Source organism: Elgaria multicarinata, chromosome 3, assembly GCF_023053635.1.
Source record: "Elgaria multicarinata webbii isolate HBS135686 ecotype San Diego chromosome 3, rElgMul1.1.pri, whole genome shotgun sequence".
Lineage (NCBI taxonomy): Eukaryota > Metazoa > Chordata > Lepidosauria > Squamata > Anguidae > Elgaria > Elgaria multicarinata.
The window spans coordinates 128,568,401-128,582,611 of record NC_086173.1 but is presented as its reverse complement, the minus strand read 5'-3'; the positions used below and the strand labels follow the sequence as shown (position 1 = coordinate 128,582,611).

The following is a 14,211-nucleotide window of genomic DNA, read 5'->3' as shown; positions in this document are numbered from 1 at the left end:
CTCCATTGACATTGCATCTTCTGTATTCCCTCCTTTCATATTGTCATGCATTCATAGGAGGGTTTTATAGAATTATAAATGCCTTGTTAATTACACAGAATTGTGTGGTTTTTTACCCCCTCCCAGTTCCCACAGTGGCACCAGCAAATGTGAGTGGAGGTGGAGGAAGCCGGTCTGAACTTGTCATCACATGGGAGGTAATTTGTAAATCAATCTCAACTCTTCAGTGTAATGAAGGGAAATTACAAGACAGGTGTAGCTAAAGCAGGCTTGCCGTGCCATTGTTAGCAATTTAGAGAAGTAAACTGTGAGAGGCATGTTATGAAGATGTTTAGAAGTCATCTATAGCCCTCTTATCATCATTATGCAGAAAGCAGCTTAACACTCTAATCTGTTTGGGTATTTTCCGCATTAAATATTCTGCACAGTTTTGTTTGCTTGTCTGTTTTTTTCGCCCATTTTGAAATATTATGCTGCCAAGGCGTATCCTGTCATGCATAAAAGAAGACATGGCCTTTCAGTATCGAATACCACTCATTGTATGCTTAGAAGGCAAATAATATACCCAAAGGGCACGGAATCCTCATTCCACTGAAATGTGCATTCAACTAAGAGGTAACAGAAGAAACTGCCCAGCCAAATGCACAATCACCTCTGCAATCAGCTGGTGGATCTTCTTTAATGTTTCAATAGCAACTTCCACAGGTTGTATCTAGAGCAGCCTTTCCCAACCTGGTGCCATCCAGATGTTTTGGACTCTAATTGCCATCATCCCCAGCCATCTTGACTAATGGTCAGGAATGCTGGGAGTTGGTCCAAAACATTTGGCGGTAACCAGGTTGGGCCAGACTTTTCTACAGCCTGTGCACTTCCCCTGTGCAAGTTTCACTTAAAACAGGAGTGGGGAGCCTGACCCTCTGGATGTTGTTGGACTCCAACTCCCATCATTAGCAACCATTGGCCATGTTGCTTTGAACTGATGGGAGTTGGAGTACAACAACATTGGGGGAGCACCCAGTTTCCCTACCCCTGACTTAAAACATGATGTGTCACCAGCTGTGATTGCTCATTTGTTTGACCATGATCTATCAAAATGGCCAGAGCAGCTCTAAACATGGTTTGGGTTGAAATAGAAGGGATGCTTCCATACTCCGAGTGAGTTATGGTGTGAGACAGCCCCTCATTACGTTAGCTCCCATAACATCCCATGTAAACATTTGTTATTTTTAACTAGGTAGTTCTTAGAGGTATAGTTGGAATTTTCAAATTAAAAAAAGGAAATACACACATAATCCAATTAAAAAGAATTTGTTCAGACTGCAGAATATCCTTTCACTAAACACATAAACAACCTAAAACATACAAAGAAGGCTGGGCCATTGCAGATATTATAAGCTGGCATGTACTGTCTGTAATGGGTTCAGGAGGTTGGGTTAAGGGGGGTAATACATCCACAATTTATTTATTTATTTATTTTTGTATGAGACATTACAAAGCTGTGTAATCAACCTCACATGTAAATACAACTTTTCACTTTTATTTTATTTTTTAAATTTACTTGGTGTGCATGGGGCTTTACAGAGTATAGGATGATAGGCTGCTGCCTTGAAGATCTTACAGTCTAAAATTTAATACAGGAGATGTGACAGAGGAAGGGGAGGCCAGGCTAAATACAAAAGTTATATGCAGTAGTTGCAGTTGCTTATGCTTAGAACCAGGCTGAGTTGCGGTAACACATGGGGACTACCACGGCTTCAAAGAAATTGTGGGCTTTGAGGAGGGATTTGGAATAAGTAAGTAGCCCATAAGTAGGGCATGGGAATAAGTATGCTGTCCTGGTCCCTTAAGTCCCAATTCTGACATTCACTGATAAAGTGAGGGGGAGGAGTTACATGGAGAGTTCTACTCATGTTCACGTGAGTGTGAGTTGAACTCCTCTTCAGCCCTTGCTGCTCACTGAGGGGCAGGATCAATGCACCCTGGGAAGTAGATCCTTGTGTACTCTTTATTTGTGTGCAGCCCGGCCCCATGCACCTATCACAAACTAGACACCTGGACTGGATCTGCTTTAAAATGGTTTATAACAATAGTGACAACTGTTAGAGCTCAGGACACACTCCCTATAGTTTTCAAAATGTTTTCAAAGTGTCCTATCCTGATTGGTGGAGATCTGGCCCTGAACAGAGCTAGAGAGTAGCATGAAACAGATATTCTGAGAGGAAGCTCCAAGCATATATGGCAGAAAGAGAGAAAGGACAGAGTCTTTGGGGAGTAGGAGACTCTAGAGAGTATGGTGCTAGAAAAATGAAGGTCATGGGCAGGTGTATATTGGTATACAAGTGCATAGAAATGCAGGGGGGAGGGAGGCCATGGAGGGCTTTGAAGATAAGAACAAGGAGCTTGTGCTGGATTTGAGAGAACTAAGCTGGCAGCAACTGCATTAAGTTCAATAAAGAATCATGAAATTATTAGAGAGGATAATCCACAACCAAAGGGGAGGATAAACTGGCTAGTTGTTGTGCAACTGTGCATGACCTGGGAATTATTGGGAGCTCATCATGATTACATTATGTGATAGCTAAAAGAAAGGCAAATGCCTTATTACTAGAAGAAATGATAGCCATACAGGTTAGGTCTCAACGAGAGTGTTGGGCTTGGATACAGTTACAGGCTTCACGAAGTTTCACCAGCGATAGTTTATAGAAGGATTTCATTCCACTCAGAATTGATAGATAAACATCTTGTGTTCATTACCAGACATTCCTTGTTCGGGAGGTCAAGGACATCACAATTTGGAGAATGATTTAGAGAATGAACAAACTTGAGAACATCTAGATATTTAAAGTAATATGACAAATGTTTTCTTGGGAAGGCCATAGAAAGCAGGTATGTTAGCCTTAGCCAAAAGAAAGAAAGAATGAAAGTTATGTTACCAGCCTTCAAATATTTAAATTGATTTCATAAAGGACACAATTATTTTGTTAGAATACATTTGCCACTTCAGATAGTATGTGAGATATGGCTTCTGTTGCAAGAAGATGGTTCAAGGCTAGGTATTAACAAAAGCGATTGTAAGAACAGGGGCTAAAACAAGAATGGTGTGGAATCGTTTTCAATGGAGGCTTTCAAAAACAGCCTGAATATGTAATTGTCAAGAGACTTACCCTCGATGTCCCCAGCCTTAGAATTCATACAGAAAGCAAGAGTGCATAAATGTAAAGCATTAGCAAGCTGAAAATGTTGTGGTGAGACGTGATGAGGTATAGAGACAGGAGTCCTGGTTTTCAACCAAGATCTCATGCCACCCCCACACCTGGGTTCTGTTAGCATCCTGTAGGGATTCCTCAAAATGTTTAAACTTCCCATCTCAGGCACTTTGCTTTTCCCCATTGTAGTAACCTGTCACTCCCATTTCTCAATGGTGGTTGTTTTTCCTTGAGGCAGCGGGGGGATTGAGGCAACAGGGAGAGGGCTCTGCAGGATGTGATGACATGACAAACAAACAGCTTGGAAACTGCTGGACTTTAGGGTTGGGCGCTGAAATGGAAATTCTAGCTCAAAATTCTCACTCAGCCCACTGGGTAGTGGTTTTGGACCAAGTTATTATTTCTTAGTTCATCATATTGTTGGGCTAAAATAGTTAAGAGGAAGGGAAGAGATAGTATGCCCTGCTTCTTTTCATAGGAACATAGGAAGCTGCCTTATAATGGCCTATAGAGACTAGTTTTGGTCTATGTCGGCCAGTATTGCTAACACTGACTGGCAGTGGCTCTCGAGCATTTCAGGCAAGTGTTTTTCCAGCCTTACTAGGAGATGACAGGGATTCAACTTAGGACCTTCTTCATGCAAAGTATGTGCTCTTACACTGAGGTATGGTCCTCCCCTGAAGCTACCGCCCTCTCCTTTACTTGAATTGGGTTAGGACCATGGTGCTGGGGAAAGGAGGCTACCCCTTACCACACTCCCCATGCTGCTTTCCCAGTCTAAATTGCTCCTTCTCAGGATTCTATTTAACCTGTCAAGGAACACACAGGCATGTTTTCATGAATCTCCAAGTCTTGGCTGGGCACCCCTCAAGGAGTCATTGTAAGATTGCCCAGAGATCCTTGTAGGAATGTAATAAAAAGAAAGAATATGTACAGGACACCTGGCTGGTGACCATACACTATTGATGATAAGAAAAGAGGCCAATAGCATTAAGCAATATGTGAGAACAGAATAAAGAGTGTCATGGAGACAGCCATCTTTTTGTTTTCTTCTACAGTGTCTTTCGTACCCTACCAGGGACATTGTCAGAAAAGAAAATGGCTGTCCCTATGCCTGGAGACAGCCATCTCTTTTTTGCCATATAATTAACCAGGAAGGGACATAAAATGATATATAGCTGTTCCCTGGAGCACTTTCTCAAGCATTTTCAAGCTTTCTAGCACACCTTCTAGCTGCTCCAAGCAGCTTGAACTTGTAAAAAAAGAAAAGCAACAGCCCCCCCTCCTAAATGGCAGCCCTCAGGGCCCCTAATAAGTTATTAATTAGTTGAACTGTGCTATAGAAAAGTTAGAACTGCGAACTAATCCACTTGTCTACGTTCCAATCTGGATACTAGTCTGGGAGCTGTGATTTATGTTAGCATCAAAAGCCAGAGCAAACAAATGCTCTTCTATCCCTACTCACAAGTAGTATTTCTAAGTAAACAAACTGTTTATGCCAAGCTACAGCACATAGAAATGAGAATAATTTGCTCTTTTAACCCAAGTGGCCTCCCTGGAAGTATTCTTCAAATGTGATATATCCTTCCTTGCAAAAATGTGCAATTTCACACAAATGTAGAGACAAACTCTTTTTTCCTATTCACAGGGTTCACTTATGGTGCCCTCACTCTCGGTGTTTATTTTGACAAATATAGCTATGGCATACGTCCAATGCATCATTTTAGCTGTGTTCTTTTAACAAACAGCTGCATCACACCCAACTTTCTGAGAGAAAATGTTCTACTGTCAGCATATGACAAGGAACATGTAAAATGTGCTAGTCCTTTATTCCCATTGACTTGACAGCTGACAGTTGCTTTCTTTGCATCACTCCGCTGAAAAAAGACCAGGAACAAAGGGGGTATTTCGATTCATTAGAAAGAGAATGGAGAAGAATTTATGAAAGAGGATGGACCTTTTTGATTTTTACAAAGATTTCCAGAAATGATGGGAGGGACCTGGGGAAGAGGCATTGCTCTTTATCATTCAAACACTTTTGTAAATGTCAGTTTATTTGAAATTAAGAAAAACAGCACTATATTTTAAAGAGTGGTTTTTAACATTTATTTTCCACTATGCACTGCAACCCTTCTTTTATCATCTTTCTCTGCTTTATGCTAGCAGAAAAGAAGTGACTCAGACTAAATCCAAGTCCCCCAAACGCCCGGAAATAATTTGATTTTGACATGAAGCTTTTACTTTGAGAAACTAGCTAACGAAACAGGCCACCACAACTCTGCTTTGCTGTGCTGAATTGACTAGCCAGCCAGATTAAATCGGAGATTACAGGAGCATCACAAACAAATTAAATGGTCCAGCAAGTAGCATAAACTGTGTGTGTGTGTGTGTGTGTATTCACACACGTGTGACATGCACATACACACATCTCCTGGCCCTCCATCATGTATCACAGCTAACTCTGCAAGGTTGATCAAGTAAAAGAAAGCAAAAACATGCTTTTACTTTTACAATAGGTCAAAAGGTAAAAATAATTAAATATTACAATGTTTAGTTTTCAGGCTTAGAAAAGAGTAAATAATGGGGGGGGATCTTTAGAAAACCTTCTATCCCTTTATTAGCCACATTCATCTGTTTCCAATTCATAATGGTAGAATTTTGGCAGTTTCTTGCTGTTATAATCCAACTTCAGTGATTTATTGAATTGTTACACCTTGACAGATGAAAGTAACTTCTAGTTAGGTAGTAGAGTGGCTACGTACGCATCGGCAAAGAAGAGGACAAAATAAGAGTCAAATTGGCATAACATTTGCACACGCTAATTTATATGTGTAGGAATGCAAATGTAGATATATATTTTCATCATTTAAAGAGGAATACAGTACAGCCAACCATAGTGAGAAAAACTACTCAGGTGACCTGTCCAGGTTGATGAGTAACTTCAAGGCCCCTGCTCTCTCTTCTTATAGTTTATCTTTAAACCGGATGTGGACAGGACAGCCCTTCAGATGTAGGGCTGTCTGCTGTAAAACAGGGCAATGCCCACCCTATGCATTAGGGCTGTGCACACACACACCCCACCTGAATTGTCTCAGAGGCTGATTTGGAGCTTCCAAATCAGCCCCAATCCGATTCGGAATGTCTTGGAACCGCCCCAACCTACTTCCAATTTGGTTCCAAATCCAAAGCAGGCCAGCTGCTGTGGTTTCCTGGGTGCAAAGATGACCAGGAGCCCATAGGATGCCCCTCCCCTCCCGCTCACCCCCCACCCACAGCACTTGCCTATAGCCTTCTTTTCCAGCCACTGTAGTTTAGAACAGTAGATCTATGGCAGGGCAGGATGGTTCTCCTGGAGGACAGGCAGCTCGCCAGGAAGAGCAGAGGCTTCAAATAAGTCCCGGGGGCAGCCAGGGGGCAGCAGTTGGCCATCACGCCAAATTGGTGCAAAGCTCTTCAACTGCTTCAGGCTGGGGCAGCCCAATCCAATCTGCTTTGGTTTGGATTTGGGGATCAGGAACAAGGTGAAGCACAACTCTACTATGGAGGAAGAAGTTCAGTTCTTCTAATTTATTTGGGGGTTCAACACCTTTGTTCACTTTTTCATGATTTATTTCATTGATGAGATAAGAACTTTTATTACGGAGCGCACACATCATGTAGCCTGACGGCTCACATATTACACCATGGTTTCACTCTCCTTGAAATTGCCAGCATGGGAGTGTGAGTATCAGGAAAAACCCACACTTTCTTAGCATATTCATCAGTACTGATTTTGACAGCTAATTTTATGAACAGTAATATTATTTTGCCATATACGGCGCTAAAAACACACCAGTGTTTAAACTATAAAACAGAATATTGTTATATTCTGGTGACTCACACGAAATTGAAAAGTTGAAATTAGACTGGTATAATCATATAAGAGACAAGAAGATGCTACAGAACAATCCTGATTAGATCTCCTGTTTCTGTTTTCACTGTGGTGGGGGGTGGTATGTGAATTGGTCAGGGGGAATTTAACTCTTTATCCTAGTACCCCAGTGGCATCAATAGTTAAGATCAGGAGGGATGGTTAAGATCAAGATAGCTAACACCACTGAAGGCAAAATCAAGATTCAAAATTATTTTGATAGGCTCGACCAATGGACAAAAACTATCAAGATGAAATTCAACAGAGATAGATGTAATGTCCATTTAGATACAAAAAAATCAAAGGAAAACCATCAGATGTGGGTGACCTGGCTTGGCATCAGTACATAAGAAAAGGGTCAATGTGTCTTAGTGGACCATTAGCTATGAGACAGCAGTGTAATGCGGCTGCTGACAACAACAACAACAACAACAACAGTTAATGCAGTCTTGGGCTGAATTAACAGAAGACAGGGTCCACATCAAGGGAAGTAAAACTTCCACTCTAATTTGCACTGGACTGCATTTGAAGTATTGTGTCTAGTTCTGGGTGCCATATTTTAAGAAGTCATAGAAAAACTGCAGCCTGTCCCAAAGAAGAGTGACCAAGGGTCTGTCTTAATAATAATAATAATAATAATAATAATAATAATAATAATAATAATAATAATAATTTTATTTGTTACCCGCTGCTCCCTCTGGATCAAGGTGGGGTACAACACAAATAAAAACACCATAAAATACATAAAACTAATTCAAACGTTTAAAACCAGTGCATCATTAAAAGCAGCACACCACTCAGAAAGCCCCGGGGTGAGTGCACGGTGGTGCAGCGTCGATTATCTGACGCTGCTGCAATCACACACACACCCCAGGGCTTTCTGCCGAAGCTGCGGAGAAAAAAAGTCAAAGACTTACCCCAGCTTTTTCTTTGAAGCAAGGCGAGGGAATGCAAGATGGAGTCAAGACAGCCCAAAAGCATTGCTCCAGAGTCACAGCGATTGGTCGCCTTCCACCAGGAAGAGGGTGGGGGTGGTTCGGTCCCTAGATGGCCACCCAGAAATGCCGCACTTCCTCCTCAGCATTGAGATTACCCAACACCACCCTGGAGGAGGGAAAGTGCTGGGTTTACAAGGGACACAGTGCCAATCCAGCACCATGAAGACACCCCCTCCCCAAGATGGTGAGGGGTCTGGAAATCAAGTTCTATGAAGAACAATTGGAAGAGCTGGGAGAAGAGAATCCTAAGGGGAGACATGATAGTGATATTCATCTATCTGAAAGGACTGAGTGGAGTTGTTGTGTTTTGATCCTGAGACCAGGGCTAGAACCAATGGATAGAAATGGCAGGGAAACAGATTTTGACTAAACAATAGGAGCTTCCTATCAGTAGGAGCTTTTCGACAGTGGAACAGACTACCTTGGGAGGTGGGGAATTCTCTTTGCCGGAATTATAGGACTGAACAGCCATCTTTCAGTTCCTTCACTGAACCAGGGGTTGGATGAGATGATCTCTAAGGTCCCTTTATGATTCTGAGAAAATGGCAAAAGGAACAGGATTAACCTCCCCCCACCCACAACACTGACCATTTGGAAACCCACCCACCCCATTGCATCCCATGTATGCTGCCCTGAGATCTTAATGATACAGGGTGGGATACAAATGTATAAATAAATAAATGTGAGCTTTTAAGTAAAATACAAATGTCAGGAGATCCAATCCAATGTAGTATGAGTCATGCACATCCATTGTAATTGTTCAAGTGTTAGCAGTTCAACACTGTAAAGTGTATGTTGTTGGGGGGGGGGCAGATTAAACCCAAACTCAAATGATAATGAAATGCTTCTAACTTTATGTTCTGCATGCTTTTAATGCTGCTGATTAGGTCTTTTGTTTCTAAATTGATTGTCTCAATAGATTTATTCTTTATTGTTATTTTCAATATTACGTTGACTGATGGAGCAAACATTATTATCTTCTTGGAAGCACAGCCAACTGAATCAATGCAACTAAAATATACTGATAGAGTGGAGAAGATTCAATTAAAAGCCTATATACAGTGTTTGCAAGTGGTTATTGATTGATTATTATGCCTCTTGCAGTCAATTCCTGAAGAACTACAAAATGGGGAAGGTTTTGGATACATCATTATGTTCCGGCCTCTTGGCTCAAAGAGCTGGACAAAAGCAGTGGTTACCTCAGTGGAGGCATCAAGATACATCTATAGAAATGAAAGCATCACGCCATTATTCCCTTTTGAAGTGAAAGTGGGTGTCTTCAATCATGAAGGAATAGGCACCCTAAGCCCAATATATATTGTCTATTCTGGAGAAGATGGTAAGTAAAGTGATCCCTGCCTTACCATTTATGACATTATTATGGTGCAGGGCCACTCCTCCATACCTGCCTACCTGCCTGCGAAAGCTGGCACGAAGCCAGCCTTGAGTCCAGGTGAGTCCATTGGACTCACTTCACTGTCCCTCTCCACCCTCCCCAGCCTCCCGTAGCCATAGATATAGTAAACATAAAGGGCCCCTGCAATTACTCTAAATTGTGGCCTACCTCCCAGGAGGAGGACGTGTTTGCAGGTACGTCCCAGTGACACTGGCTCTGAGTTGGGGGGCTTGGGGGTGAAGGGGTAGGGCTTAAGGTTGAGCAGGGAGTCAGGAGTCCAATGGACTGCCATTTGGCCTTTCTCCTGGCTTTTCTGGGAGCTGGCCATGAGGCCAGCACCCAGGAACTTCCATGGCCAACCTGCTTCAGGTTCCTTGAATATCACCTTGGCTTTGGTGCTAAGGTGAGGCAGGCACACACACCCAAAGCACCCCAAGATGAATCGGGGCCATTTTGAAGGCTCCTAAACATCCTCCGCGGCACATTGGGGGGCTGTGCTAAAAATGGCAAGTGAGATCAACCATATCGCACAAGATTTGACATCCCATCCAAAACAGTGCCAGTAATGAATTTGTATGCAATGCCAGCACAGTATTGTGGTGATTCAGTACTTAATAGGCCTCATCGTAAGCAATTTGTTGCTGCTACCAGGCGTCTTGAGACTGGAACATAAATCATAATAGAATTTCTGAAGATTGTTTAAAATTAATAGATTTCTATCCCACTTATCTCTGTAATCCTGCATCTTCTACTTTTCAGGATATCAATGCTGAATTCAGGCGTGCTCTACTAAAGTATGCATTTACAAGACTTTCAGTGCCTTTCTTGTTCTCTTAGGGCCACAGATAGCACCAACTGGAACTTCAGCACAAAGCTTCTCAGCCTCCAACATGGAAGTCTCTTGGAATCCTGTTGCATGGAACAGACATACTGGAAGAGTTCTTGGCTATGAGGTGGTAGACGTCACACTCCAGATATTTTCACCCAATTTTGATTGGTTCATTCACATCTATTCCCCCCTGCCGCAATAGTACCCCAGACTCTAAGCCTTTCTTATCTGTTCACTCACTTAATGCCAAGAGTTGAGCTCCACAATGAACTTGACTGCTCCTTTCTCCCTCTTCAAGTCTTTTCAGCCCATTGTTCCATTGGTCCCTGCATTCTGTGCCCTTCCCTTCAACCAATTATTTTGTATTTATTTATTTGTTAAGATTGTATCCCATTTCCCCACAGCAAGAGACTCAAAGTATCATACAACAATAAAATATGTGAAGTATAAAGTGCTGGTTATTACCTTTAAAGCCCTACATGGTTTAGGTTCAGGTTACCTGCGGGATCATGTTCTCCCATACAATAGGCCCCACACACTCAGGTCCTCTGGGAAGAATTTACTCGTCAACAAAAACAAGGCTGACAACCATTACCCAGAGGACCTTCTCTTCTGCCACTCCCAGACTGTGGAATGGCCTGCTGGGAGAGATTCATCAACTTAATAGTCTTCCTGAATTTAAAAAAGCTATAAAGATGTATCTCTTCCAGCAGGCCTACCCAGCTGAATTTTAAAATGTCTTAAAAGATTTTAGGATTTTAATAATGTATTGGTTTTAAGTTTTTAATCAGTTTTATGTATTTTATATTTTTGTATTCAATGTTGTTCCCCTCCTTGATCCAGAGGGAGAATAATAAATAATAAGATATTATTATTATTATTATTATTATTATTATTATTATTATTATTATTATTTAAAATTAAATCTACAGAATACAATAAAAAAAATCAGAACATAGTGTGACATACCCCGGGATTCTTACTCCTCTTTCTGTCCCCTGACAGCCCAGAGGTTCACAAAGAAAGCCAATCATAACTTGGCATCAGAGTACCCCACCTTTGTCACTGAATGTAGGCCTGCAATGAGGTAACCCAGGGGATAGTTTTTAGCTGCCAGCCAGGTCCAGCCTTCCCATTAAGTGGAAGGAAGTGGGCACAGCAGGTGGAGGAGGAGGGGAAGAGTGGCATTCTCCTCCTGCACAGGGACTGCTGCTTTTTGCCGGCCATGCAGGCAGCCAGCAGGCCCAAGAAGCAGCAACTAAACAGCTCTCACTGCTCTGAGCCTTGCCTCCTGACCCTGCCAACCAACTGCCTTAATTTTCTTAGTGGGGACACTCACACCCCGTCACCAGCATGCTGCCTATGTAAGGTCTTTCTGCCTTCAGGAGCAGCATTGGATGTACATGCAGGCACTGCATGGCTCCAGAAGGCAGAACGATCTTACAGAGGCAGCACACTGGTGATGGGGTGTGCATGTCCATGCTCAGAAACGTAAGTTGCCTGGCAGTGGGCAGGCTTGAGAGGTGAGGCATGGTGAGGCATATGGGCAACCAAGCTGCTGCTGCTGTTTTGGTGTGCATGGGAGGGGGTGGAGGAGGCCACGGGGGGAAGGGATCACAGGATGGGGGTAGAGAGGAGGGGAGGGGTGCATGGGGGTGCAGCAGATCCCCAACGCTTCAGGGGGCAACCTGCCTTGGGCTGGGCCTGCTGCCAGCCATCACCTACTGAATATAGAGCAGGAGGACTCCCTAGTAGCTTGGCTACGAGGCTTAACACAGAGCTATACTGGTAATCAGAATCCCCTTGGATCAATCACACTAGCTGTACTTTATTTATTTATTTATTTATTTATTACATTTTTATACTGCCCAATAGCCAAAGCTCTCTGGGCGGTTCACAAAAACTAAAACCATGAAGAGCATAAAAACAACCAACAAATTTAAAACACAAATACAAGATACAACATGAGATTAAAACATATTGTAGAGTTTTAATTTAAGTTATATTAGGTGTTAAAATACTGAGAAAATAAAAAGGTCTTCAGCTGGTGATGGAAAGAAAACAATGTAGGTGCCAAGCGAAACTCTCTGGGGAGCTTATGTCATTGACAAAACAATACACAAGATGGTGTAAATGCAGTCAAAAGAAACAAGAAGAGTTGTTCTAGCTACTGAATTTGCCCTAAGCTCCCATTCATCATCTTTTATGAGCTGCAGGAACAGCAGAACCTGGAATCAGCAGTCTTTCTACCTTCCTGGTAGATGGATGGTCTGGGCATCATGTAGCCTTCCCAGCTAACTCCAACTGAAGACCTGTCAGTCAGGCATCACCCTCCTCACCAACATTACTCCATTCCATCTCCCTCCCGGCTAGTTTTTTCCTTCTCTGACCCCAATAGTCAGCATTTCAAGACCCCTGAACATGCTCTGTTCCCATTGGGCTGCTTTTAGGGTGGGGTTTTTCTAATGATGGATTGTACTTCTGCAAACCTTGGTGTTGCCCAAGCCTGGTAATACCTGCCTTTTGTGTATGAATGGTGCTCCTTTGGCAGCATAAGTCACTTGCCTCTGACCTTGGAAGTGGAAGGAACAAGTGAGAAGTGCCACAAAATGTTCCAGTGTGGAATGATCCTGCTCAGGATTCTCATCTACAGCCATGTCCTTTCCCAGGATACTCTTAGTTCATTTCCCCTCTTCCCTGGTTTTCCCTCCTTCAACAGTTAGCCATCATTCCATGTATTAATAGTTCCCTCTTCCTTTGGTTACATAAGGATTCACAGTTAGACAATGCATTCACTATGAGAATATGTGATGATATAGTACACACAGTGCACATGCTCTTCCACATCAAACATTTGTTAGTGCTCAAAGGAAGGTCTGAGTCAATAGTTATTGAATTGTAACTGCATGGACAAGAAACATAATAATTAAGATCTCTGTTGGAATCCTCTTTCATTTCTTTTTTTTTTCCTTCTCCCCCCCCCCCCTTTTGTACTGAAATTATAGACAAGCTTTAAGCATTACTTGCCTTATTAAAGTTTCTCCTTTGGAGATATGCAAAGGATTCCATGTGTGTGTTTGTGTGTGTGTATTCCTAGTTTACATTCAGGATACAATAAATGTAATAAATACTCATGCCTGCTTTTATATCCTGATGATATAATTACAAATCAGCTGTCCCTCTTAAAGCATTATTTGTTGAATTGCCTTCTTTCCAATCAAGGTTGTAATTGGAGAAAAGCAACAAACTGTCTTTGTTCTTAAACTCTAGATCTTATACTGGATGGATGATTCGAAGGATTCTACAACTGGCAAAGTCAGAGTCAATGGCAACATTGCCGCAAAAAACATTACCAGCCTCAGGGCCAATACAATGTATTTTGCCACAGTGAGAGCTTACAACACAGCTGGGACTGGACCATCAAGTGTCCCAGTTAATGTCACTACGAAAAAATCACGTGAGTATCTGAAATAACCAAAGACTGAAAAGCACAACTGCACCTGATCTACAGCAAGTTAACACAGCTTAGGGATGGGAGAGAATGTTGTTCTGTTTGCATATAGATATGAACTTACTACATTTGCAATTCCTTTTTCTTTCTTTTTTTGGTTTCAACAATTCCTGAACCAATATGCAAACCAGAATACAGTTGTCTTTCCGTTTTCACACTTCTTCCGATTTTGTTATGCAGTTTTCTGAACAAAATTTGTGTCCAAAAATTCATACTTTAGGAGTAGTGGGCACAAAATGTGTATCAGAAGAAAGTGACAGAAATGTAGGAAGAACATCCTTTATGTCAATGGAAACTACTTGCAAAAAAATGTATATAGTATGTCCTTAGTCCATACAAAATCAAAGCTATTTATACAAAC

At 42.0% G+C, this 14,211-nt stretch overlaps 1 protein-coding gene across 1 annotated transcript in view; it reads left to right on the top strand.

Moving 5' to 3' along the window:
• The window catches only part of LOC134395538 (contactin-6-like), a 278,197-nt gene that overhangs the window by 252,313 nt on the left and 11,673 nt on the right, over window positions 1-14,211 (top strand). The window contains exons 18-21 of the mRNA XM_063121702.1: window positions 127-197; window positions 9,219-9,453; window positions 10,348-10,463; window positions 13,610-13,796. Of these exons, the coding sequence (XP_062977772.1) occupies window positions 127-197; window positions 9,219-9,453; window positions 10,348-10,463; window positions 13,610-13,796 (609 nt within the window). The remainder of the gene's footprint in view (window positions 1-126; window positions 198-9,218; window positions 9,454-10,347; window positions 10,464-13,609; window positions 13,797-14,211) is intronic.